Source organism: Gadus morhua, chromosome 8 (assembly GCF_902167405.1).
Source record: "Gadus morhua chromosome 8, gadMor3.0, whole genome shotgun sequence".
Classification (NCBI taxonomy): domain Eukaryota; kingdom Metazoa; phylum Chordata; class Actinopteri; order Gadiformes; family Gadidae; genus Gadus; species Gadus morhua.
Window position 1 is genome coordinate 5,392,864 of NC_044055.1, and position 24,147 is coordinate 5,417,010.

The following is a 24,147-nucleotide window of genomic DNA, read 5'->3' on the forward strand; positions in this document are numbered from 1 at the left end:
GTGCCGTACTCAAAGATTAGGACCGCATGAAACGGAAAAGAAGCCACGAACCACAGCTGTGAATGAATTATCAGCATGATCGTGTTACTAATTGCCGCCTAGCATAAAGGTACAGCTCTAGAAATGTAATTTGAGCCGCGGGCATAGCCATGGGGGGGCATTTTGATTCATTCTGGTTCGACTGCGTAGAACAGAAGCCGTGCCTGGTGAACAGGCCTTGAGGGCTGCTGTCAAACAGCACGCAGGAAGACCTACTAACCGAAGTGGTTCAGTGTTGCATTCAGATGATGAATGCACCGTTTTTATTTGCATAGAAGCCAACAGTAGCTTGGGGGGAACGAGATCGATGAAGGTCAAAGGTCAGAAATGTTTTCCCGAAAACAAGGCAAACAGAGGGCCACACAACGTGGACAACGCTGACTGCAGCGTCAGCGGCCAGATGGGGAGTTGTCCATACATCCACAGTGCGGGGGAGGAGGATGGGAGAGGAGGCAGGGGGAGGGGGGAGGTGGATGGGAGAAGCGATGGGTCAGAGGGGTGGGAGAGGGGGTGGGTGTGGGGGTGAGTTATACATGGCGGCTCCGGCGGCGAGGGGCCCAGGCAGCGGCGTAGCCCAGCTGTAGGGAGTTTGCGTCCCGCGTGTGCGCCGGACGATCCAAGCTGGCGGAAGCTCAGGGCCTCCTCTGCGCTCCGACGTCACCGCGCTGCTCCAGGGAATGCTCAGCATTCCTCTTCCTGGCAGGAGTTAGGTCATTTCCAAGCAGGCTGGGGGGGGAAAAACACTGGGATTATTTTCTGGTGCATTTGGGGAAGAGAGCGGAGTGAGCCAGCGGAGGGGATTGGAACCACATGCTGCTTTTAAGCGTGTCATTCGCTTTTGTGTTCAAGCTCACTTTTCTTCCTTTCTTTCTTTTCCCTCTCTGCACGATTGTACTTTTCTTTCTTTCTTTTTTTTTACTTCTCGTCCTTAATCGCAAGCTCGTGTGGAGGAGAGGAGCCCACATAGTGTTTGAATGCACTGCCTTTGTTGCTCGAAATCATATTTGACTGTTGCGGGGCGAGGGGGGGGGGGGGGGGGGGGGGGGGGGGTGTTTTGATTCAGCTCCACACACTTTAAATGTAGGTCATATCTTTCCTTGAATAGTGCCCTTTACGGACAAGAGAGGGGGAGAGAGAGGGAGGCTTATATTTTATTGAATCTTTCTATATCAAATATGTTCACACATCAACACATCAGCACCGGGGTCTTGGGGTGGAAAAACACAGAATGCAGTTCAATCAGTGTCTGGTAAAATTCCTCTTATCGGCTTCCTGTGACGCGAGCCATGCTGCCTCCTCCTCCAAACTCCTCCAGTAAGTGAGTGGGCTGGCTCCTCCCACCTCCTACGCACCTTGTTTGTGAGAGGGGAGGAGGTGGGGGTAGAAATACCTGACGGCGTTACTCACAGACGGGCGGTGACGCCAGCAGACATCGCCACTCCTTAAGCATTGACTGTAACCTGTCCCCGGGATCTGGATGTTGATGATGCTGCTGCCCACTCACCTGTACGGAAGCCAGCCCCACTTCCTGTGTTCAGCTTCATTTCTCACCTGTGCACCTGAACGGCACGTTTCACTCCAGGTCCCCGCCCCGGGGCGATAAGGAGATCGTCACACATCCGGTGCTGGGTACACTATGGGGGTGTGGCCTAGTTGTACCAGGAAATGGAGGATTATTGTTTGAGATTCCAGTTAGTGCGAATTAGTCAGTAATGATTAAGGTGCAAAGTGGATGTATAGTTTTTTTTATTTGTTTTCATTTATTTTGAAGAAGTTTTTTTTTCTTTTGACTTCCCTTATTGGGGTCGTAATAGTAGACCCATCAGATCCTATTTTGGTTTTCCGATGTGTGAATTTAATTTAAACTGGTGTGAAATAGGAATCATTCCCAGAAGTTGTGGAATATGCACAACAAAATCGTTTTCATTTGTATTGTATTTATGTTTCTCTTCCAAAGCGACCACTTTGTAGCGAGCTAAGAGTTCAATTACATTTACATTACATTTACATTGAGGGCATTTAGCAGACGCTTTTTTCCCAAGCGACTTACAATAAGTACATTTGTCAGAAGAAAGAGAAACAACAATATATCGCTGTAGGTACAGTAAGGATGTTCATAGTACCAAGTGCCAATTTCTAACAATCACTAGGTTAACCAGTTCCCCGTAAACAACAAAGATATCTAGGAAAAGATGCTAAGTACTATTCTTAAGTGCCAGGGCGTTCAAACATATAATAAGTGGGTAAGATTACCACCAGACTGATGTCGTAGGGACGAGCTGTGACATGCTGAGGTGCTGGAGCCACCAAGACTGCCTGGCCGTGAGTCAGAAGACTGCAGAGCATCTCTTTCTCATACAGGAAAAGGGCCGTCATCACACTTGTAGCGTAAATGTTTATACCTGCTTTTCAAACGGCGGTGGAAGCGTCAGCCCTCTTCAAAAACCACCTTTTGGCAGTGGCCTTGTTTATTGTTGTTCGGAAACACGGCGGTGGTTTTCACATCAATACCGTGGAGGGCTGGAAGGTGTTCACACTATGCTCACTCTCAAAGTGTGTTCTTCTGTTTTTTATTGAGCTTCAGAATACACATTCCTTCACCGCAGAATGGTTTCAATGTTAATGTTTTGTTTTGTTTTGTTGAACTATGAAAACATGTTTAATTGTTGACGGTGCAAGTAAACCAAACTGATCATATTTCCGTCTCGCGCTGCATTGTAGTAAAAACAAAGCCGGTGCCTGATGTTCGTTGTTGTGTTTGACATTCACGTGGTATTTAACAAAATCCCCCTCTCAAGGAACGCCGTTTGTGTTTGTGCAACAACCATTTCCATTGGAAGGTAATTTGGCACAAATCGCAATCTCAGTGAAATCTCAGCCCACGCATGATTCTGATGGAGATGAACGTGGTTTCATACCGTGCCTCGCGTTATCTTATCAATAACCCCCGTAATGTAATTCAAAGCAATATGAATTATAGTCTGCATACCACCATAGATGCTGCATTTAGAGGCTGCTCTGGTATGGCTGATGAAGCAATGTTAATTAATCTCTGTCCTTCCACGCAGGCAAAGACTTGACGTCGAAGACGAGAGCACCACCGTGATCCTAAACACGCACTTCAGTCAGAAAGTTTATTCGGACGTGAAAACCACCAACCCACAGGCCCAGCCCAGGCCCTGGCCCCCACTGGCCAGATGTGTGCCCCACTCTTTGTCAAACACATTCGGCCTGCATGGAGCGGACGCCGTCAAAAGGAAGGACGCCACCACCGAGCAGGTGAATGGATTAACAAATCACGACCGTGTTCCTAAAAACTTAATGGAAGCAGTGTGTGGTGTCTCAAAGCCCCCACACACTGCAATTCCTCGTAACGGCATCCTCGGAAACGGAGTCACACGCGAGAATACCGCGAGGGGATCGATTCTACAGAAACTCTCTTGAAGGTTGTACTTGTTTCAATCACACCGCTGGCCTCGAGTCAAGAGCCTGCCTGCCAAACCAACAGGGAAACATGTACTCTGACGTCTTTGCATTGTGTTGCATGTAACCCGACAACTCTCTCTCTCTCTCTTTCTCTCGCTCTCGCTCTCGCTCTCGCTCTCTCTCTCCCCCCCACACAGGTTGCGAACGGCGAGGGGGTCGTCGGAGGTCCGGGGGATATGGACTGGGCTCCGGGGCACTCCCTCCTGGAGGTCATCGAGGGCCTGGGGCACCCGGGGTCCGTGGGGCCCGAGGTTCGGGTCGTGGTCCAGCGGGTGTACTCCTGCTACGTGCCCGAGCGGCCGACGGCGTCGGCGGCCAGGCCCAGGGCGCCGCCGCCGCCCGCGGCCCCGCCCCCACGGAGAGGCCGAAGCAGGTACGGCGTGGTGTGAAACGAGTTGACCTCCTGTACGTCCGCGCCACGGCGTCGGAGGTCGATCCCTATGTAACCTGCAGAGATGCAAAGCTGTTGTACATTGTACATTGTTCTCGCTCTCTCCCCCAAAACGCAGCCCCTCTTTAAAAGAACTCCTGGGGTCCCGCTTTGCATAGCCCTCCTGGATGGGCAGCCCGGCCCCTCGATAGTGGTGCTATTGTTCCCCCCCCCACCCCCCCTGCAGAGGGGCTCACGCTGTCTCCAGCCATATGGCTCTGCTTGACAAAGGACACAAACATTTCTAATTGAATCCAGCCCCCCCAACCCCGTCTCTCTCTCTTCTACCGGAGAGTGAAGATAGAGCCAGGCCAGCAGCTCTCTGTGAGGACAGAGTGATTTTCTCTCTCTCTCTCTCTCTCTCTCTCTCTCTCTCTCTCTCTCTCTCTCTCTCTCTCTCTCAGAAAGCCTGTGCTTGCAGGACTGTGCCAGAGCTGAGTAACCCCCCCCCCCCCCCCCCCACTGCCCTCCTCCCTGGTTTGTAGTCCACTGGGGGGCAGAGGTTTGCAGCTCTATCTACTGCCAGAGAGTAAAACAGAAAGCGGGGCAGTTTCTGAAGAACTCCGCTCCGCTGAAGTCCAGACCCCATGTCGGTTTACCGTCACAAATAAAAAGTCGGTTCTGAATCGGTGATCCACGAGCACAGGCGTGAGCGTGTACCACCGCTTAACGGAAAGCTATTCACCCATCCCGTGTTAAATATTTCACATATTTCTCCAACAAACGGATCGTAAAGCCGCAGCCAATATATCACAAACCACAGTGTTGTTGCGGCAGGCCGAATCACCCCCCCCCCCCCCCCCCTCCTGACGTTTCAACTTGAAATATGTGACGGATGCCGGGGAAATAACCACGTCTGGTGAAAACACTGCGTTACTCACCGGCCCGGGAATATCGGAATCTATGTAATTCAGCTGCGTTTAGTCAATGAATCACGGAAAGGTCAGCCGTGGGCAGGGAGCGTGGCCTGTGCTAACCCCCGCCCCCCCCCCCCCTACAGCGGCGTGTTGTTGTTTAGCTGTTTATTTATATCTTGGCCTTGGCCCCATCACGTGCCCCCTCCCTGGCCCACGGGTTCGGGCCAGGGAGAGGCGAGGGGACTTCGAGGAAGGACAGCTCAGCTGACACGGCGACCGGGTAACCGGACGCCGGTCCCTGACATGCTAGGCCCCCCCCCGCCTCTGGTAAACAAACACGGGGGACTCTGAGGGCCGATCAGGTCTCGGGCCCTGACCGGATTGAGCCGGTCATAAACGTAAGCGCGCGGGAGGGAGGTGTAAGGGGGGGAGGGGGGGGGGGGGGGGGGGGGGGGGGGGGAGGGAGGAGGGAGAGGAAGGGGGCGGTGTAGGGGTGAGGAGGTCAGCTTTAGGATTTTTTTTGGGAGTACTTAAAGGTGTTGCTTTGCGTGTTGGACCTGGCTAGAGTTTGCATTTTATGTGTCACAGACACAGACACACACACACACACACACACACACACACACACACACACACACACACACGTGATTGTGGATGGGCCTAGTTGCGTTGCAAGGAAGTTGCAGCCAAGTGCTTAATTTTCCTTCCTAGCACTTTTCATACACAAGGCAGACTCAAAGCGCTTCACATATAAACATTGTCATACAATAAAATTAAATAATAGATAAGTAAAAGAAAACATGCAAATAAAATGAGTAAAATAGATCATCATTTTAGAAAGTGCAATGTATTTAAGATCTGATCAACAGGACCCACGATGGGACTCCAACCCGACCTAAAGGAACTTGGTACCCACGTCCTTTACACGTCATTTCCCGTCATTTACATTCACACAAATTGGGGTGTGTTGTGCGTAAACATCCCTCTTCTTGTAATTAAAATGAAATCTGCATCCATCTATGGGTCGGGACAGGAGACGTGTTGTGGTTTAACGTCCCCTTAAGGCCTCATTGAAAGGGGGATGGAGACAAGGACAGTTTGTTCCTGTAGTGGCTTGTCCCCAATTCCCCATGAGTCACTCTCCTGGTCAGACCGCCCGTTTGATCCCTCTAGTGTTTCAGCCCCTCGTACATGGGGCAGAGGGGCTGGGGGGAGGGGGGGGGGGGGGGAGGTCCAATGCGCCTCCGCCCGTGGAAGATGTTTGCTTCCCGTAAACGCGGAGCAGAATAAACAAGAAGGTTAACTGTTTACAGGGACCGAGGGAGGGAGGGAGGAGAGTCCAGCCCCCTTTTCTCTTTTTTTTTTTCGCACCGGGAACACAATGTGCTGCAGTGATCCTGTTACAACCGTGTTTATCACTCGGACCGCTCTGATTGGTGGACAGCCTGGAGGGAGGAACCCCCCCCCCCCCCCCAGCCTCTAACGGACTGCCAATGAGGCCTTTCTGCTGGGTTCCTAACACGAGCTTCACTCACTCACTGTGCAGCCAAGCCATGCGTATGTGCATGTGCACACTGCACAGCGCCCCTGGAGTGAAAGAGCGTGTGTGTGTGTGTGTGTGTGTGTGTGTGTGTGTGTGTGTGTGTGTGTGTGTGTGTGTGTGTGTGTGTGTGTGTGTGTGTGTGTGTGTGTGTGTGTGTGTGTGTGTGTGTGTGTTTGGACAGGCTCAATGGAGCCCTGTTCCTGGAAGAACCTCCGACTTGCTGAGAATTTTGTGATTGCTCACAATAACAAATTCCTAAAATCAGCCTGTGACTGAATCCGGCCAATGGGGCGAGGGCTGGGGGAGCGAGGTTCGGCTGTTTGAGGAAGTTAGGCTGTGAACAGTTAGAAGGGAGGGACTACGTGGAGGGGGTGGTTGTTTATGTCAAACGGGCAGAACCCTGAGATACAATGCCTCAATCTGTCATCCCCCCCGATCAGATTTCATGTTTAAACAAGTTGTGGAGTTTGGGTGCACCATGCTTGGTAAATATTTTGCAGATAATGTCAAACCTGTCAAAGCTTTGACAGCTTTTTTTGTTTTCAAATCCATTTTTTTGGGGGGGGTTTCATATCGGTTTTATTTGATCTGTTTGAAGTTATCAGTTAACATCACAACATTATTGCATGTACAGCCTATAGGCTTTACCAGCATGTCGGGTTGTCTGAGTTCCAGTAGTTCTGTCCTCATGAGCTAGTTATTATCCTTCGTGTTTCAGCGTGTTTGTTCTCTGAACTCATGCAAACCGTGTTTATTATTGATAAGCAACACTGGAGTACACCTTTTAGGACTCACACACAATAAGGCCTGTCCCAGAATCTGTAAATATTAACGTTGCTGATCTCTCCAATGTGTGCATTTATCTCATGTTCTCAACGCATGTTCTGGACTTTCTTGACAGACGTGTTACGAGGTTTTTAAAACCTCGCTGTTGCTCTGATACATTCCCCTCCCCTGTGAGCCTGTCCGTTGGGTTCTAGACTTTGAGCCTAGATTAACCTCATGTTCTCCAGGAATCAAGAGAGACGGCAGTTATGATCCCAGCCGCTTCATTTTATATCAGCGGAGCGTTTTCATATTGTTTGTGCAAAACAAGACGGACAACTTCAACAAAAACAAGTCTGAATAACAGCCCTTTAAGAAAACAGAGAAACACCCATCCCGCCAAAAATAATTTCAAGAATGCTGTTTGGGGCGTCTATTCTGAAGTACCTTCAAATAAACCCAGACGTTCTCTGTGCTTACCAACACTCACCGTTTATAGGACCAATCAGGTGGTTAGGAGAACCACCGCACCACCGTCCCTTGAGATACGTGTACGCACACACGCGTGACCCGTTGCACTGTGTGTGTGTGTGTGTGTGTGTGTGTGTGTGTGTGTGTGTGTGTGTGTGTGTGTGTGTGTGTGTGTGTGTGTGTGTGTGTGTGTGTGTGTGTGTGTGTGTGTGTGTGTGTGTGATATGAGCTCCAGTGTTGACTGTCAGGGCCTGTGTCGGGGATCCGTGTCTGGGCACGAAGGAGCGAGCCGAGGTGGCGGCAGAACCCGTTTGGTCTCTCCCTCTCTCAGAGGAGCGCGCCTTAGCCTAGCCCCGCTGGAGGCCAAAGGTCACCTGCACTGAGTCGGAGGCAACCTGTTGGACCACCGCCCCCCCCCCCCCCCCCCCCCTACCGCCGGGGAGCAATGTTAGAAGAACAAAGCTAAGTACTTTGTTTAAGTGCAAGGACGTCCAACATACAATAAGTGCGTACATTAATTGGACATATTATACCACCAGGTGTGAGTGTGATTAGCCATTACAAGCCGTTTTGAAAATGTGCTGCTGCCGACATCACAGGTGGGCGTGTCGACCTAGATTTGCTGGATAGATCAGCCTACCAGCCTACCCAGACTCAAGAGAGTTTCCGGTGGCGGTCTTGATTTCAGAGCAGATGCTTTTAACCCTGGGGAACAAGTTAGCTCAATCGTCAGGTTAGGTTGACCTGGAAAGAAGGCACATTCATGCCAGGCCTCAAAAGCAAGTATTGATTGCGCCCTGGAAAATGTGACCAGTAAGGGAATTCCCAAGCCATCGTTGCTATTCAGTGCTTTTATTGGTCAGGTTAGTCCCTTCATATGCACAACGTCATCATAGTAGAGGCTGGTTGAAGCCCCATCTACTATCGCCAGAGGTTTTATGGTTCAACACTTGGATGAAGTGTGTTCTAAATACAGAGTTAATAACTTCAATTGAGACCTGTCACGTAGAGTTGATTGTCAAGGTTGCTTCTGTTGCTTCTTACAGTCTGCGTTCAAACAATCAGATGCTTCTGTCGGTTCCATTTGCCCGCACTGAATTAGGAAAAGGGGCATTCGTCCACTCTGCTCCCACCACATGGAACTGGCTGCAAAAAGATTTAAAATTAACCGAAATGATTTCTTTGAACGCTTTTAAATCTAAGCTGAGAGCATTTCAGACCACCTCTTTTACTTGTAGATGTTTTTTATAAATTTTAATTTACTTGTAACTGTTTTTTATTATTGTAATTGATAACAGCTTTTTATCATTTTAATTTCTGTCTATATGTTGTGAGAGTAATATTTTGAGTGTACATATGTTATTTGTTGCTGCCTCTTGGCCAGGACTCCCTCGAAAAAGAGGTTTTTAATCTCAATGGGACTTTCCTGGTTAAATAAAGGTTAAATAAACGGTAAAATAGTAAAACAATGAGGAAAAATGCTATTAAATTATCCGTTGACATAACCGAAACCAATAGTCAAAAGTCCGGCTACTAAAGCAACAGGATTATCTCTGGCTTAGGCTCCCGAGATTAGACGCCAGGGGGATTTATATTCGGGTTAAACTGGTAATCCAGTTTCTTGAAACAGGGCCTAGTGGTTGACTAGGGATAATGTGTTAGTCAAAGTGAATCCTCCAAGTGTTGCTTGCTGCACTTCTCATTCACATGAGCCTAATTTTTCCTGCCTTCCTCTTTCACTGATGGTTGCGTTTAACCGCATGTCAGTCATTTTGATTTAAATGCTAGTACTGGAACACAGCACCGATCCCACTTGTTAGCTAGACCTCCTATAGTTTTACAGACGACATCACTGATTACTATTGATTAACCTATCGTTGAACACGTGGCCACTCCATGCTGTCGTAGACAATGACATCATCTAACGGTCTAACGATCTTTAAATGCGATTTTAATATCATTATGCATACTCGAAATAATGACTGCTCAAACCACTCTTACTCATACCGTAATAATAAATGCTCTAATTATTCATACTCTTAATCATTCTCTGATAATACATACTCTTATTCATGCTCCAATATAAATATACTCCAATAATCCACACTTACATACTCCTATTCACACACACACTTACATTTACATTTTACATTTAGGGCATTTAGCAGACGCTTTTATCCAAAGCGACTTACATCAGTTAATACACACATTGACACACCGACACATCGACGGCAGAGTCAACCATGCAAGGCGACAGCCAGCTCGTCAGGAGCAGTTAGGGTTAAGTGTCTTGCTCAGGGACACATCAACCCTCAGCTAGGAGGAGCTGGAGATCGAACTAGCAACCTTTCGGTTACAAGACAACTGCTCTACCTCCTGAGCTAAGCCGACCCCACACTTGTGCACACTTATAATTCCTCCTCTAATCAGACATGGTCTTATGGTGAATGCATTGAATGAACGAGAGTCCTGTTGTTGACGTGCGGTCCGGTCCCCCTCTGCGTCCCATCAGGCTGTGCGCGCTGGTCCAGGACGGCCGAGGTATCTTCAGCGTGGTTCAGCTCCAGCCCCTGCCCTGGGACCGGGAGCTGCAGCAGTACACCCAGAAGTGGCAGGGACGGGCCTGCACCCTGAGGAACGTCAAGGTGGTGCAGCGGGTTACTCGGGAAAGGTGAGACCACAGGCGCACACACACACACTCGGGTACACATTCAGGCACAAACACGCAGACTCATGCAGGCAGACACACACACACACACACACACACACACACACACACACACACACACACACACACACACACACACACACACACACACACACACACACACACACACACACACACGGTGATGCAGCGGGTTACTCGGGAAAGGTGAGACCACAGGCGCACACACACACTCGGGTACACATTCAGGCACAAACACGCAGACTCATGCAGGCACACACACACACACACACACACGCACACACGCACGCACGCACGCACGCACGCACGCACGCACGCGCGCGCGCGCACACACAGGGACACACACACATACACACACAACCGACCTCATCTGAACCCAGGCTATCGCTACAAGCAGGGGCTTAAACAAACGTGTGTGTGTGTGTGTGTGTGTTCATAATTCCTTTTACAATCATTAAAATCCCCAACCAGTGTCTCATCTCAACGTCAACGTTATACCCTCTTTATTATCCAGCTCCGAGCGGGAGAAACCGTTCATCTGCCAATAATCCCCCAACTAGCCGTTGGCCTCTCCTCCAATACCCCACCACAAGGCCCAGGAGCCCCCCACTAGCCTTTAGCTCCTCCAATACCCCACCACAAGGCCCAGGAACCCCCCACTAGCCTTTAGCTCCTCCAATACCCCACCACAAGGCCCAGGAGCCCCCCACTAGCCTTTAGCTCCTCCAATACCCCACCACAAGGCCCAGGAACCCCCCACTAGCCTTTAGCTCCTCCAATACCCCAGGATGAAGGATGAGGATGGGCCCTTTTGCCAGCCGAGTGGCCCCGTCACACCGCTGTGCGTTGTGGGGGGGGGCCCCTGTGTGATGACATGTAAAGCGACACCGAGGTCGGCCTGACTCGCTCGCGAGTTTCCACCCCAGGGAGCCCAGATTAGCAACAGTTGGAAGTATCGGCACGTTGAGGGTTTTCAGCGATGGACCGGGGGGTATGGATACACGCACGGGTTCCAGCATACCAGACTGTCTGAAAGGCCTTCAGCGGAGTCTGGTCGGGCACCTGGCCTGTGTGTGTGTGTGTGTGTGTGTGTGTGTGTGTGTGTGTGTGTGTGTGTGTGTGTGTGTGTGTGTGTGTGTGTGTGTGTGTGTGTGTGTGTGTGTGTGTGTGTGTGTGTGTGTGTGTGTTTTCCATACAGCACCATGCTTTCTGTTGCTGAATATAAGGAGGCAGTATATTTTAATGCACCTAAGGTGTATACTATGTTTCATGGTATATTACCATAAAAATATGAGTTTTTTGTTTTTTATCACCTTAGAACGAGCCCCTTTATATCAACATACAGGTTCATCTCAATAAATTAGAACTTTGTGGAGAAGGTTCTTCATTTCAATAATTCAATTTAAAAAGTGAAACTCGTATATTATATAGATTCAGCAGACCCAAAGTGAAATATTCAGGCCTTCATTTGTATTAATCTGGGTGATTATGGTTTACGGCCCATGAAAACCCCAAATGCAGTGTCTCAGATCACTGTTGGTGGAATGAATCTACATGATATATTTCACTTTTTAAATTGAATTATTGAAAATGATTCACTTTTCCAGAATTATTCTAATTCATTGAGCTCCACAGAGGCGGCCAATGTTGCACCTCTGTGTTTCTACAGCGGCCCAGAACAGACAAACAACCCTAGAGAGAACGCGCTTGTAAATAACAATCAAACTCCCGTGCACTCTTCCAATATCCATACTTCCATGAGTACACTTAAACGTAGTACACTATCCGCACTCACTAAGTGCTCTAATTTTCAGATGTCAGTGTTGTTCCAAATCGAATACTCTGTGGTGCACTGACCGGAAACTACCATCACGACTGCCGCCGCGGCTCCTCCCCCGCAATAAACATCCCGCTTTAAACGGTGAACTCTTTACGCCTAGCAGCTATAAAAAGTATAAAAACTACAAAATGACTCTATTAATGCAGCCGAAAAATGCGAAAATGCGCAGACTTAGGCTCAGCCTGGCTCCGCCCTCTTCCGCTACGTAGCTAAGAAGGCTGCCGTTGAGTATGAAAAGTGTGTGTCGATCCACACTTCGCGGTTTGACCGTTTTGAGTACACCATCCGGGTCCTTTCAGTTCACTTATTTTCACCCAATCTAAACGCCCTACGTACTCATAGTACTGGAACACAGCACCGATCCCACTTGTTAGCTAGACCAATAGTTTTACAGACGATATCACTGATTACTATTGATAAACCTATCGTTAAACACGTGGCCACTCCATGCAGTCGTTGACATCATCTTGGTCTAACCCACGGGCCAATTACAGGCCTGTCAAGGCCACTATTGCTTCCTTGAAGTTGTTGGAATGGAAGAGGTGGGGTTTGGGGGAAGGCATGCAGTTGGTTGCAATCTGCAACCTCACTGCTAGATGCCACTAAATCCTACACACTGTGCTTCGTGGCGACTAATCAGCTTGCAGACTAATTCATAAATGGACCAAATATTTGCATGAAGTGATGATGAATGCATGCATGCGCGCGCACACACACACACACACACACACACACACACACACACACACACACACACACACACACACACACACACACACACACACACACACACACACACACACACACACACACACACGTGATGCATATGACGTGGTTCATTATTCACTGGGGTACAAGAGGGGTTTGACTTAAGGTAACAAACGGACTCCGACTCTTCTGAGATGTCGTCTCACGCACACGACGCAGGGCTGCAGTATGTTACTATATTTTCTCAACGCTGCATATTTTGTAAAGATGCACCAAACTTTATAGCAGTCCCACCTTACCTCAACTGCATTGTAGCAAGTCTTCAAAGTCAAAGTGAAGGGGTCGACGTCCTGACAGGTGATGTGAGATCACCTCCGAGCATGGCTCGCTGGACTTGAATGGGCTGCGGAACGAGTTCTTTACAAAGGAGCACTGTGATTAAGGGCTGGACTAACTGGTTGTTATCCACCGACTGACTAACCATACGCAGGAAGGCAGCTCAGTATCAGTGAGGTGGAAGCCACGGTGAACTCTATAGGCACATCTTGATAAGGAGAGATGAGAAAGAACCCAACTCCTCTCCGGTGACAAGGAGGGAAACGGCCGTATCGTGGAATCTAATAAAGAAAAAAATAACGGTGTTACTTTCACACCAAATATCAGATTGTTTTTGCAAAAAACCGCAGATATTCTCAGAGTTGCGTTGTAATCCAACGCAATCTTGTCACATATACACATACACACACACACACACACACACACACACACACACACACACACACACACACACACACACACACACACACACACACACAGACAGATTACGGTTGCAGCGGTGGTGGAATTAAAGAAAGAAAAGGAAAAGGTTTTGCTGGGTAAATAAAAAAAAAAAAAAAAAAGATTGCAATCACCGCAGGGTGTGTGTGTGAGCCTGAAACACACGTCCCGCCCTCCACTGTATCAGAACATGCTTGTTAATATCTGTCAGTCTACGTCTGTGCAACCAGCCCTGGCACGCTCTCTCTCGCTTCGCTATTCATGTGAAACGGTAAAACAAACTGCAGTAACAGACCTCAGTTTCAATGGGGGGGAAGAAATGAAGGGACGATAAGCAAACCTCCATGTCACTAATTTCTCCCCTTGCTCAAGCTCTCTCTCTCTCTCTCTCTCTCTCTCTCTCTCTCTCTCTCTCTCTCTCTCTCTCTCTCTCTCTCTCGTTTCTCAGGTACGGTAGAGCTTTCCATTTGATAGACAGTGTCTGGCCTCCAACGATTCCCTTTCAGGTACATGCAGACAAGTTTAGTGCTGCAAACATTCTTAGTTATTCTCATCTGTAACTCTCCCTCGTGTCAAAGCCGTGGTTCGTGGGAGACTCGTTGTTTCCCTCACTCATGTTATTTTTACTCAGACTTTATTAATTCCACTTCAATCAATGTTTTGTTTTCCTGTTTGTTTTTTAGGTTTTTTTCCATCTGCAGTTCATTTACATACCAGCAGGAAAACAGATTTATAGATCTTTCTCTAGGCTAGAAATAAATATATAAATCAAGTGTGGGAAAATGTCAAATCAATGATTAGTCTGCTCTTCGCCAAGTATCCCGCCAGCGTACAACAATCCAGAACAATATGTTTGCCCCCGCACGGCTGGGTGTCTCGTTCGTAAATCATTTGATTGGAAACACAAACGTATTCTGTGTCACGGATGTTGTTTGTGGTTATGGGTTCCAACCCCAGACCAACTATGTCTTTGTTCTGGGTTTGAGTCTCTGATGGCCCCAACCCTCATGTATGTTGGCATCCACAAGCATGACACCTAGCCCCTTATCTGCTCCATAAGGATCTGTACCCTGAATCCAAAGACTCAGTAGTTGTACACACTTATTGTATGTTGTACATGCTTGCACTTAAACATAGTACTTAGCATGGTGTCGCTTCTTGTGTGTCTTCGTTGTATACAGGGATTGGGTTCACCTAGTGATTGTTAGTGCTTGGCACTTGTTCCTTTGAACATCTTACTGTATCGACAGCGATCTATTGTTTCTCTTTCTTCCGACAAATGTACTTATTATAAGTCGCTTTGGATAAAAGCGTATGCTAGATCCCTAAATGAAGACGTCAATGTAAACAGTGATCACGCTTCGTTCATTAACGCGAATGTCGCCGTCCCACAGGGCAGAGGCACAAGCGCCGCTCCCTGCTTCTACTACCTGCTCTCTGGCCAGGGAGACTCTGTTGAGGCCCTGGAGGGCTCGGCCCTATCGGCTCTCTACCTCCCCCCCAAAGAAATGCCCCTTCGGGATGTCCTGCGGGTGAGCCATCGCCTTCCCCCTCCCCCCCCCGCCCCGCCCCCGCCCCCGCCCCTTCCACTCCCAAGCCGTTTGTCGAATCTGGTCAAATACCTTCCTGTCTTTTGTCGTACAATGATCAACTTTTCCGTGTCTTTCGTTTGTGTTTGTTTGTTTCAGAGTGCCGGAGGCGTGCGTTGTCACAGTTTTACTGCGACCGTGGTGTACGCCAGCATTCTGGTGCGTCCACCTTTGCCTACACTAGTGAGACGCGAGTGCTCGTAAAAAAAAAAAAAGAAAGAATTATCATTCGAGATGATATCTACTGAGCAAACACTGGCCGACCCCCCCCCTACTGTCGTCCACAGTCCACCGAGGGCCCAGATCATTCGACTCTGCGATAAGAACGGGCTCTGACGTCAGGGCGAGCCCTCCTATCTTCTCTGTGTATCAAAGCCCTGTATGAGCACGGGCGTTCTTCCAGCCATTGATCCGGGGAACCTTTACACTTTGGCCCGCAGATATCAGCGCAGAACAAAGCGCTGGACTTTGCCTCACTCTCCCACCACGGTGGCCCGCTCAGAAGCGGGCGTGAGCGTGCTCGAGCGTGCTGGTGCCCTGTAGGCTGTAGGCCGCCCCTGTTTGACTAGCGAAAGAATGCCTAAACCCAACATCATATCTCTGTCTTTGTGTACTCACGGCCAGAATTGTTCTAATATTGACTAGAAAGAATACACTAACCCTCTTTTTGCACTGTGTGTGTGTGTGTGTGTGTGTGTGTGTGTGTGTGTGTGTGTGTGTGTGTGTGTGTGTGTGTGTGTGTTTGTGCTTGTGTGTGTGCGTGTTTGTGTGTGCGCAAATCTGTGAGTGAAAAAAAAAAGAAAAGAAAAAAAGATTGTAAAAATTCTGTTTATCTTTTCTTTAAAAAGTTTGCTTTTCTATCTGTCTGTCTCTCTCGTTCTCCCTCTCTCTCTCTTATTCTCCCTCCCTCTCTCTCGTTCTCCCTCTCTCTTTCTCTCTCTCTCTCTCTCGTTCTCCCTCTCTCCTTTCTTATTCTCCCTCTCTCTCGTTCTCTCTCTCTCTGTGTCTCTCTCTTGTTCTCTCTCTCTCTCTCTCTCTCTCTCTCTCTCTCTCTCTCTCTCTCTCTCTCTCTCTCTTTCTCTCTCTCTCTGTGTCTCTCTCTTGTTCTCTCTATTTCTCTCTCTCTCTCTCTCTCTCTCTCTATTTCTCTCTCTCTCTCTCTCTCTCTCTCTCTCTCTCTCTCTCTCTCTCTCTCTCTCTCTCTCTCTCTCTCTCTCTCTCAGGGGGATGCTGTAGACCAGGCTGAGGTCTGGTTGTCGCTGACGGACCCCAGCCTCCAGGAGGAGGGGGAGGGGCAGGCCGAAGGCGGGGGGCCGTGCGGGCGAACGGTGCCCTTGTGTATCAGCACTTCCTGTGTGCTCAATTCCTCCGTCGCCGCGGTGATACGCTCGCCCACGGCCGCCATCTTGTCATTTAGAGACGTCGTAATGGAGAACGGTAGGCCGTTAAATGAGTTGTCTGTTTACTGGGGCACTACTATGTCATTAAGCAGCCGGAACAGGCTTCAACGCTTGATGCGTTAAAGGGGCTGATCACGTAGCATTTATGCTATATATTAACATAAACGCTCGGCAGCAGTTGCTCAGGAGGTAAAGCGGGTTGGCTGGTAACCAGAAGGTTGATATCGTCGAGGTGTCCCTGGGCAAGGCACCTAAACCTAACCGCTCCCGACGAGCTGGCCGTCACCTTGCATGGTTGACCCCGCCATCCCTGTGCCCAAGTGCCCTAAATGTAAATGTTATGTTTTACGTTTGACGTGACATATCCACGGTTCATAACCAACCCCCCTGATCTCATCTCGGTCGATGGGACATGGTCAGTTTCTGGCGTCATCTCAAGGTTTCCCAAAAACACACGACCTCCAACAACCAACCCCTCTCTCCCCTCGTTCCACCTAGGCGCCCTGCTGTGCACAGAGCAGTCGGTGGTAGAGACCCCCCAGCCAGACCGGGCGAGCAGGTCGGAGCTGACCGGGAGCGAGCCCCCCACCCCCACCAGAGCCACCCTGGGGTGCGGTCTGCCCCGACCAGTGAGGCTGGATCCCCTGGGTGCGGACACCACGGCCCACTCTCTGTGTACTCTCACGGGTCAGTTCCAGTTTCACCCCCCCCCCCCCCCCCCCCCCCCCCCGACCCCACTTTCTTAACAGACCAACCTGCTCCTTGGGCTTCTCCTCTGAAGGCTCCCCGACAGGTCCAGTAATCAACTGTGTTGTTCTCCTCCGAGAGCCAAGGAACAAAACTAACTCTTGTTTCATTGTTCTTTTTCTTTTTTTTGCCGTTGTTTGTGCCCACGCCCCACTCTGTGTTTGCTCCGGAGCGAGAGGTCTTTATGCGTTCCCCTCCCGCCGGGGAAGTTGTGCTTCACAAGTGTCTTCAAGCTGTCATTGTTTGTAGAAAGCGGGGATAAAGTGGAAACACATGCGAGCGCGGTGGGCTCATCTCGGCGCCTTCTTTTGGGACGACCGTTTGCATGAGCTCCACTTAATTTTAAAATGAGTAATTCATGTTTGCACAAAGGCTCGCTTGCATTTGACTCAAAAGTCGAAGCAAACGTATGAAGTTGTCAGCACCGTAGAGCTAGGGCGACAAGACATGCCTTGTCTTCTTGAGGTTTGGGGTTGCATCCAAGAACCCTCTGGCATTCGAGTTGACTGGGAAAAGAAATTCTAAGGAAACGTGTGACTGTGTCAGTCCCGTAAAGCGAGCGCCATGACATGCCTTGTCCGCCGGAGACTTGGCGTGGGTCCAAGACCCCTCGGGGATTTTATGTTTTCACAAGGGTTCTCTCCCCTCAATACACTCCAGAGTTCGGCTAACTGATAGTGTGTTGCCCTTAGGTTTGGACGGTATGTTTCCCTGTGTCAGTGTGTTGAGCTGACGTCACTTCAGATCACCCTGGGCGGGTTTACAGATAAGATCAAAGCCCTAACGACCCTGAACCAGAGTTAGTGTTTTGATAGTAAGCACTGCATTAACGTGAATGAGTTTACCAGGACAAAGTAGTCCATGTGCTGGGTAGACTACAGAGATTCTTGCATTCCGGCTTCTTATAATCCTACAGTGTTTCTCTCTGACTATAGACTTTCTGTCACAGCGTTTGGGTTTTCAGCTGCTTATAGTGTTTGTTTTAAAGGTCACCATGCAATAAACCGCACAGAGTTGATGGACATTTTACGAAATGAACCCATCTTCTGCATAACTCACTTATTTTTCTACAAGGGCAGTGCGTGCCTCGCCCGAGTCGTGTGCATCAACAGCGATCAGAGCGGTGGGGAACAGACTGACGAACCTGCATCTGTCCACTTCATGTCACAGCCGAGGTCAAAGGTCACACTGTGAATCCTGTTGTTTCTGGCTCCGCCAGTCATACATGTTTAGTCAGGTGGCTGGAGACAAAGCAAACAACCTCACTTTCTTCTCTGCTTATTACTGAGCTGGGTCTAATGGACGAAGGCAGTGGAAGTAGGAAATCAATGAGAAGTATGTTAAGACTGGGGCACGGAATGTGTTCTTATCAGTGATTCACTCTGTGGCTTGTGGGCCCAGTGGTTGTATGTGTCAGGGTTTCATCTCGGGTTGTCAAATGAGTTTGGGAGTACATGCATCTCTGCTTTATTTATCACCTAAATCTATGATAAAAATGCAAGGCGAGCTGTTATCTCCGACACAGAAACACACACACACACCCACACACACACATGCACAAACACACACACACACACACACACACACACACACATACACACACACAAACCGTTTCTGTGTGTGTGCGTTCACACAGAAATTATACATCGACATGGTTTTTGTCAAACGTTCATCTGAATACGCTATCTCTGGTGCTCTCCGTCAAAACGAATGCCCCGCTGAAATTAAAGCTGATAAGGTGCATGACTAGCGGGGTTCGAGCGTGGTATTTCTTTCGGTAATGATGCTGTGTCCGCGGGATGCACGTCTTACGTGTTTTTCCTTGGCCCAGGAGTAATCGTCGGCGTGGAGGAGGACACGGCTTGCTCCTGGCCCGCCTGCAGTGCCTGTGGAAGTGACCGCTTACAGGCCACGGGAGTCGGGGAGTCGTAAGTGATCACACAAAACACGGCTACAACAGACCCCCCGGGCTGCCTTTAACCGGCCGTTATCAGCAGCAGCACAGTCATACGTGAAAGTCCTGGCCCCCTTTGGGCTGTCTCTCTTGCAGACCGGCTTTCCGCTGCCGGGCATGTGACTGCGAGGTGCAGCAGCCCAAGCTGAGGCTGCAGCTCGAGGTGACGCTCGCCTCGGCCGTGAGCGATGGGATCGTCAAAGTTAAGGTGAGTCTTAGAATTCACTTTAGGAAATTCCCCAAAAAGTCGCAGGCGCACACATGCGATACGCTACCGAGCGCGCACACACACACTCACACACACACATGCAAGCACACACAGTCGCACACCCACATGTGCATGCAAGCGAACACACACGTTCAAAGAGGGGATGTTTTCTGTGGTTTAACTTATTGCCTAAGTTATAACTGTGTTGTTAAATGAAGGCGTATTAGTGGGTTGGTGGTACTCGTCTTCACCACAGGGTGAGAAGCGCAAGACATTTTTCAACGTGGGAAATAATGGTAGATCTAAATCTAATTTTGATTATGGTGAACATAACACACAAAGGTGTGAACACTGAAAAACAAAACCACAGCTTTCCGTTTTTGAGGAGTCCCAGAATCCTTTGCAACATGCAGAATTCGGTACAGGCGAAAGAGCTACAGACTATTTCAGAAGACTTTCAATTCCTCGGAGTAAAGATTATACTCTGATTGTGTGTCTTCGATACTTTATGATGGACACACCGAAAAGACGAATCACCTCCTCAAAACACATCACTGACCATGATCTTCTCCTCCTCCTCTCCCTTCCCTCTAACAGCTGCACCAGAACACAATTCAGTCCATCCTCCCCCCGGCAGCCCTCCAAGCCAGCGAGGTGGGTTGTTATATCAGAGCCTGTGCCTGCCTGTGCCTGGGACTGAGTTCTGTGCACCAATCCTCTGTAAATATGTCATCCTGGGCGTCTGATCAGGTGATGCCAGACTCTGATAAAGGCAGCCTGTCGATACAGAGACCTAGAAAGACCTGACTCGCGCAAACCCTTTTCGGAGATATTGTGTTTGTTTATGACCTGCCATGTTATCGTCGCCCGTGACCTGAATTGCATCCAGATGACGGTTCGTGTGTGACAGTGGAGAGAGTGAGGAGATATGGCCGCGCTGATGTTGAACTACTTTTACACCTTCAGCGGGTCAACAGCTATATCGGTGGAGCAACAAATAACCTACAACTTTTTAGTTTAGTCGCTTAAAAGGAAGTTACACCGTAACACGTATGATTGCTCCCCACTTGTAACTGTATGAGCGTTGAATGGAGCTCAGGCTCTCAGCCTGAACTCCCTCCCTCCCTCCCTCCCTACCTCCCACCCTCCCACCCTCCCTTCCCTCCCCCCCTGGTTGACAGGCCATCTGTTTCAGTTCCCAGGTTACGAGGTGGAACACGTCCTGGGGAAGGCACTGGGCCCCATCCCCGTTGTCGTCCGCGTCATCAGCAGGACCCCAACTCTCTGCATTGCCGTGGAAGAGATTAGCCTCTGAGGGGGGGGGGGGGGGGGGGCGCGTCAGAGGAACTAGTGAAATGAATCCTCTGGCCCTCAGCTGGCTCCAAGGATCTGCGCTCTAGGCCTTGGTTCAAGTCCCCCCCCCCCCCCCCCCCCCCACACACACACACACACACACAACCCCCCTACCTCGACCCCCTTCGAAGGCCTCCCTGGAAGCCCCCCACATCGTTCTGGTGCAGCAGTGAAAGAGGGGGCGGTGGTGGTGGAGGTTTGGAGAGACACAAGGTCTTGTTTGTGTGGTAATGATAAGTGAGAATGTGGAGCGGGACTTGACAACCCAAGGGGAGAGCGGCAAGAGAGCCCTGCCCTGTCAGTAGGACCCACGTGGTGTGCAGGGGGGATTCAGGAACGTGCTGTCAAACCTCCTCCTTCTCTCTCTCTCTCTCTCACTCTCTCTCTCTCGCTCTCGCTCTCTCGCTCTGTCATAAGTCCCCAGAACGTTTAGCATCTTCCTCTTTGTAGAGAGGTAGATGCGTTTTTTTTTGTTTTTTTTTGTTGCATACTGTGTAAATAAAGCCGATTTAAGAATGGGTCGAGTTTCTTTTTGGTTTCTTTACGAAGTAAAGCTCCTTTCCCCGCCCCCAACCCAGAAGGTTCACACCTTGAACCTCCCCGTCTCCCCAAGGTCCTAAAGACCAAACAGACGCTTTAGAGTTTGCTTTTTCTTTTTCGTAATAAATTTTATTATAGATTCCATAGACAAATGTTTAATATACAAACTATATAAAAGATCATGCTCTGGCTCTTAATACAAAGTTGAGAATTATAAAACATGTACCGTATCAGGTATAACATGTAAATGCAGTGGTAAAATAATTTAATATTGAAAAACAAAAAAAGACATTTTTTTCCCACAAAAAGAATATGGCAGCAATGTCAAATATTTCCAGTGCCATTATGGTAAGCTTAAAATGCATCTGTTACAGATGGTAAACAAAATGTCTGTGTTGAGGTATGGCTTTCAAATGTCTTTTTCAAAACGTGTGACACGGGTGTGTCACCGATTGTCTGCGGTCGTGGACGCCGGGAAGGAGGGATTAGGTAGCTGCTTGAAGAAGTCTCTCAGACCGGTCAGCTCTCGGGTGAGCTGGTCAATGGTCTTGTGTAGCCGATCGTTCTCAGCGCCCAGGTCAATCATCTTATCCTGCATCTCCATGTTGCGCAGCTTCGCCTTATCCCTACTTTTACGCACGGCAATGTTATTCCTCTCCCTTCGCTGACGGTACTCATGGCTATAGCGGTCCACGGACTTCTTCCCCTTCTCCCGACCCATCTTCCGAGGGGAGGAGCTGGCGGAGCTGACAGCCGAGTGGGGCTCCGGGGTGGTCGGGGGCGTCGGCTGTCCCATGGGCAGGCTGACCGAGGTCTGGGCACACGTCTCGATCTGGGACGGCAGCGAGGAGGACACGTCGCTGTCGCTCCAGTCCGACTCCTGCTTGATGGGCGCGCTGAACACCCCCTTGTCAAATCCATCGGGGTGCTGCTTTCTCTCGTAATCCCTGTGACAGCCGAGCGCGTACGGAGTCGTGTGTGTCGTGGAGAGCTGCTGCTGTTGCTGCTGCTGCTGCTGTATGGCGTGGTGGCTGCTGCTGTTGTTGTTGTGGTGGTTGTTTGACGTCGTCACAGAGTTTGTCATGTTGTAGAACTCTGCTTTCTCTTGCTTCACAGTATTAAAGAGGTCTAGGAACAGTTCATCGTTGCACAGCTCCAAGTTGGGCACCGCTGTCATGGACTCGATGTACTGGCTGAAGTCGATGGCGCTCTCGTCGTCGTACATGGCGGTGGGGGGAGCCGTGCTGAGCTCGGCCATGGTGGTTGTCCCCACCTCGTCCCCGGGAACGTCGCATCTGCCCGGCTTGCAGAGCCCCTGGAGAACGCCTCCCCCCTGCTGCTGCTGCTTGTTGTTCTCGTAGAAGTTAGCTGGTTCCATCGTCCAACTCATGGTGCATGGTGGTGAGACGCACTGGGAGTCCGCGCGGTATATGTCACACATGGAGGTCGGGTGCGTGTTCAGCACACGTGGGGGGTCTCAAGCCAAAGGGGTCCGGTTGGTATCTGGAGAAAAGTTGCCACAGAAGTTGAGTTGAGCCCTGACACTCGCAGTGTTCACAGTGGTGATCTGCAGGTGGTGACTATCTTCTTTGAAGGTTCTCGATAGGTTGCGCACTTGTATCGCTATGGTGGTGCGCTTTGCTTCTCAGGATTAGCTATCCTTTAAAAAAGTTCGCTTTCTCGGATCTGGAGCGCCTGTATTTCGCCCAGTGTTTTGTATATGCGCCTCGCCTACGTCACACAAGGCGAGGCGTACCGCCCCTTCAGCAGCCAGTAACGTCTGGGTGGAGTCACGTGGTGTCAAGCACCGCCCACTACTGAGCTATATATGGAGAGATGGGCGTTTCCCCGCCGCGCCCGCCTTTACTACGAGTGTGTGAATAAGCCATGGACCTATTAAAGAATAAGCAGGGGATGTGTGTTGTTTATATAGCCAAGCATAATTAAAGGGGGATTAATGATGTGAGCTATGTCGTTTGTCCCGGGGCGAATCGAATCTCTGCTATTGTATGCACTTCTTAACGTAATAACTCGGCAATAACTGAACATCAAATGTTTCAGCTCGTATAACAATTAATCCAGTTTGCAAGCGAATCAGAATCAGAATCAGAGTTACTTTTATGACAAGTTTTTTTTAAGTATACAAGAGTAACATTAGGCTTGGTAGCAGCAACAACACAAGATTAAGTAGATAAGATAAATACAAATAAAAGTTAAAAAAATAAGTTAAAAATAGGATGCAGATTGTAGTAGTTGTAATACTCGTTCAGGGGGGTTGTCGGGGGCTATAACGACTGTCTTATTAGCCGGACAATATGTGGAATCGCGTACTTTAAGAATGTGTTGATGCTTCACTTGAAGAAAAGACAGCTGTGCTCCAGTATGCATCGCAATGAGAAGGAGACTGTTTAGTGTCCGCAGTCAGCTCCTAATATTCCCTAATATCTCCTTACGTTCAACGAGGACATGTCTGGTGTCATTTGCAGTGAAGGAAGCGTGGATTGCATTCAAGTGTGATGCGAATTGCCGGACACAGCCAGAAAGCAACAGAGAGTGTGGGTTCGAGGAATTGAAAAGACATTGTAAAAGTAGTCTTAAAAGTATATTGTGACTAATATCAGGCATATAAACCAAACGGCGCAGCCGTATCAAAGTCGCGTCAGTTTGACGGATGGGTCTACAAATAACTTCCGGATGTTTCACGCATTTTTTCTGAGGGAGTTCAATGGAGAGCTGCAGAGGCAGCGGTGACAT

General features: G+C 49.3%; 2 protein-coding genes and 1 long non-coding RNA gene across 4 annotated transcripts in view; 1 reads left to right on the forward strand and 2 right to left on the reverse strand.

Moving 5' to 3' along the window:
* The window catches only part of spidr (scaffold protein involved in DNA repair), a 32,841-nt gene extending 11,469 nt beyond the window's left edge, over nt 1–21,372 (forward strand). For both annotated transcript variants that reach the window (XM_030362753.1, XM_030362754.1), the window contains exons 10-21: nt 3,108–3,318; nt 3,663–3,898; nt 10,104–10,262; nt 14,051–14,108; nt 14,997–15,134; nt 15,291–15,350; nt 16,415–16,628; nt 17,090–17,278; nt 19,170–19,266; nt 19,389–19,500; nt 20,098–20,154; nt 20,696–21,372. In XM_030362753.1, the coding sequence (XP_030218613.1) occupies nt 3,108–3,318; nt 3,663–3,898; nt 10,104–10,262; nt 14,051–14,108; nt 14,997–15,134; nt 15,291–15,350; nt 16,415–16,628; nt 17,090–17,278; nt 19,170–19,266; nt 19,389–19,500; nt 20,098–20,154; nt 20,696–20,815 (1,651 nt within the window). In that variant the 3' untranslated portion in view covers nt 20,816–21,372. The remainder of the gene's footprint in view (nt 1–3,107; nt 3,319–3,662; nt 3,899–10,103; nt 10,263–14,050; nt 14,109–14,996; nt 15,135–15,290; nt 15,351–16,414; nt 16,629–17,089; nt 17,279–19,169; nt 19,267–19,388; nt 19,501–20,097; nt 20,155–20,695) is intronic.
* Nucleotides 8,428–13,441, reverse strand: LOC115548307 (uncharacterized). The gene is made up of 2 exons (XR_003977566.1): nt 13,125–13,441; nt 8,428–10,221 (listed from the first exon to the last, which is right to left on the reverse strand). It is a non-coding gene; the product is annotated as an uncharacterized LOC115548307 (long non-coding RNA).
* A 128-nt stretch (nt 21,373–21,500) lies between the features above and the next one.
* Nucleotides 21,501–23,099, reverse strand: cebpd (CCAAT enhancer binding protein delta). The gene has a single exon (XM_030362812.1). It carries the CDS (start codon nt 22,832–22,834, stop codon nt 21,839–21,841), a length of 996 nt encoding a protein of 331 aa, XP_030218672.1. The 5' UTR covers nt 22,835–23,099; the 3' UTR covers nt 21,501–21,838.
* Between the last annotated feature and the right edge of the window lie 1,048 nt (nt 23,100–24,147).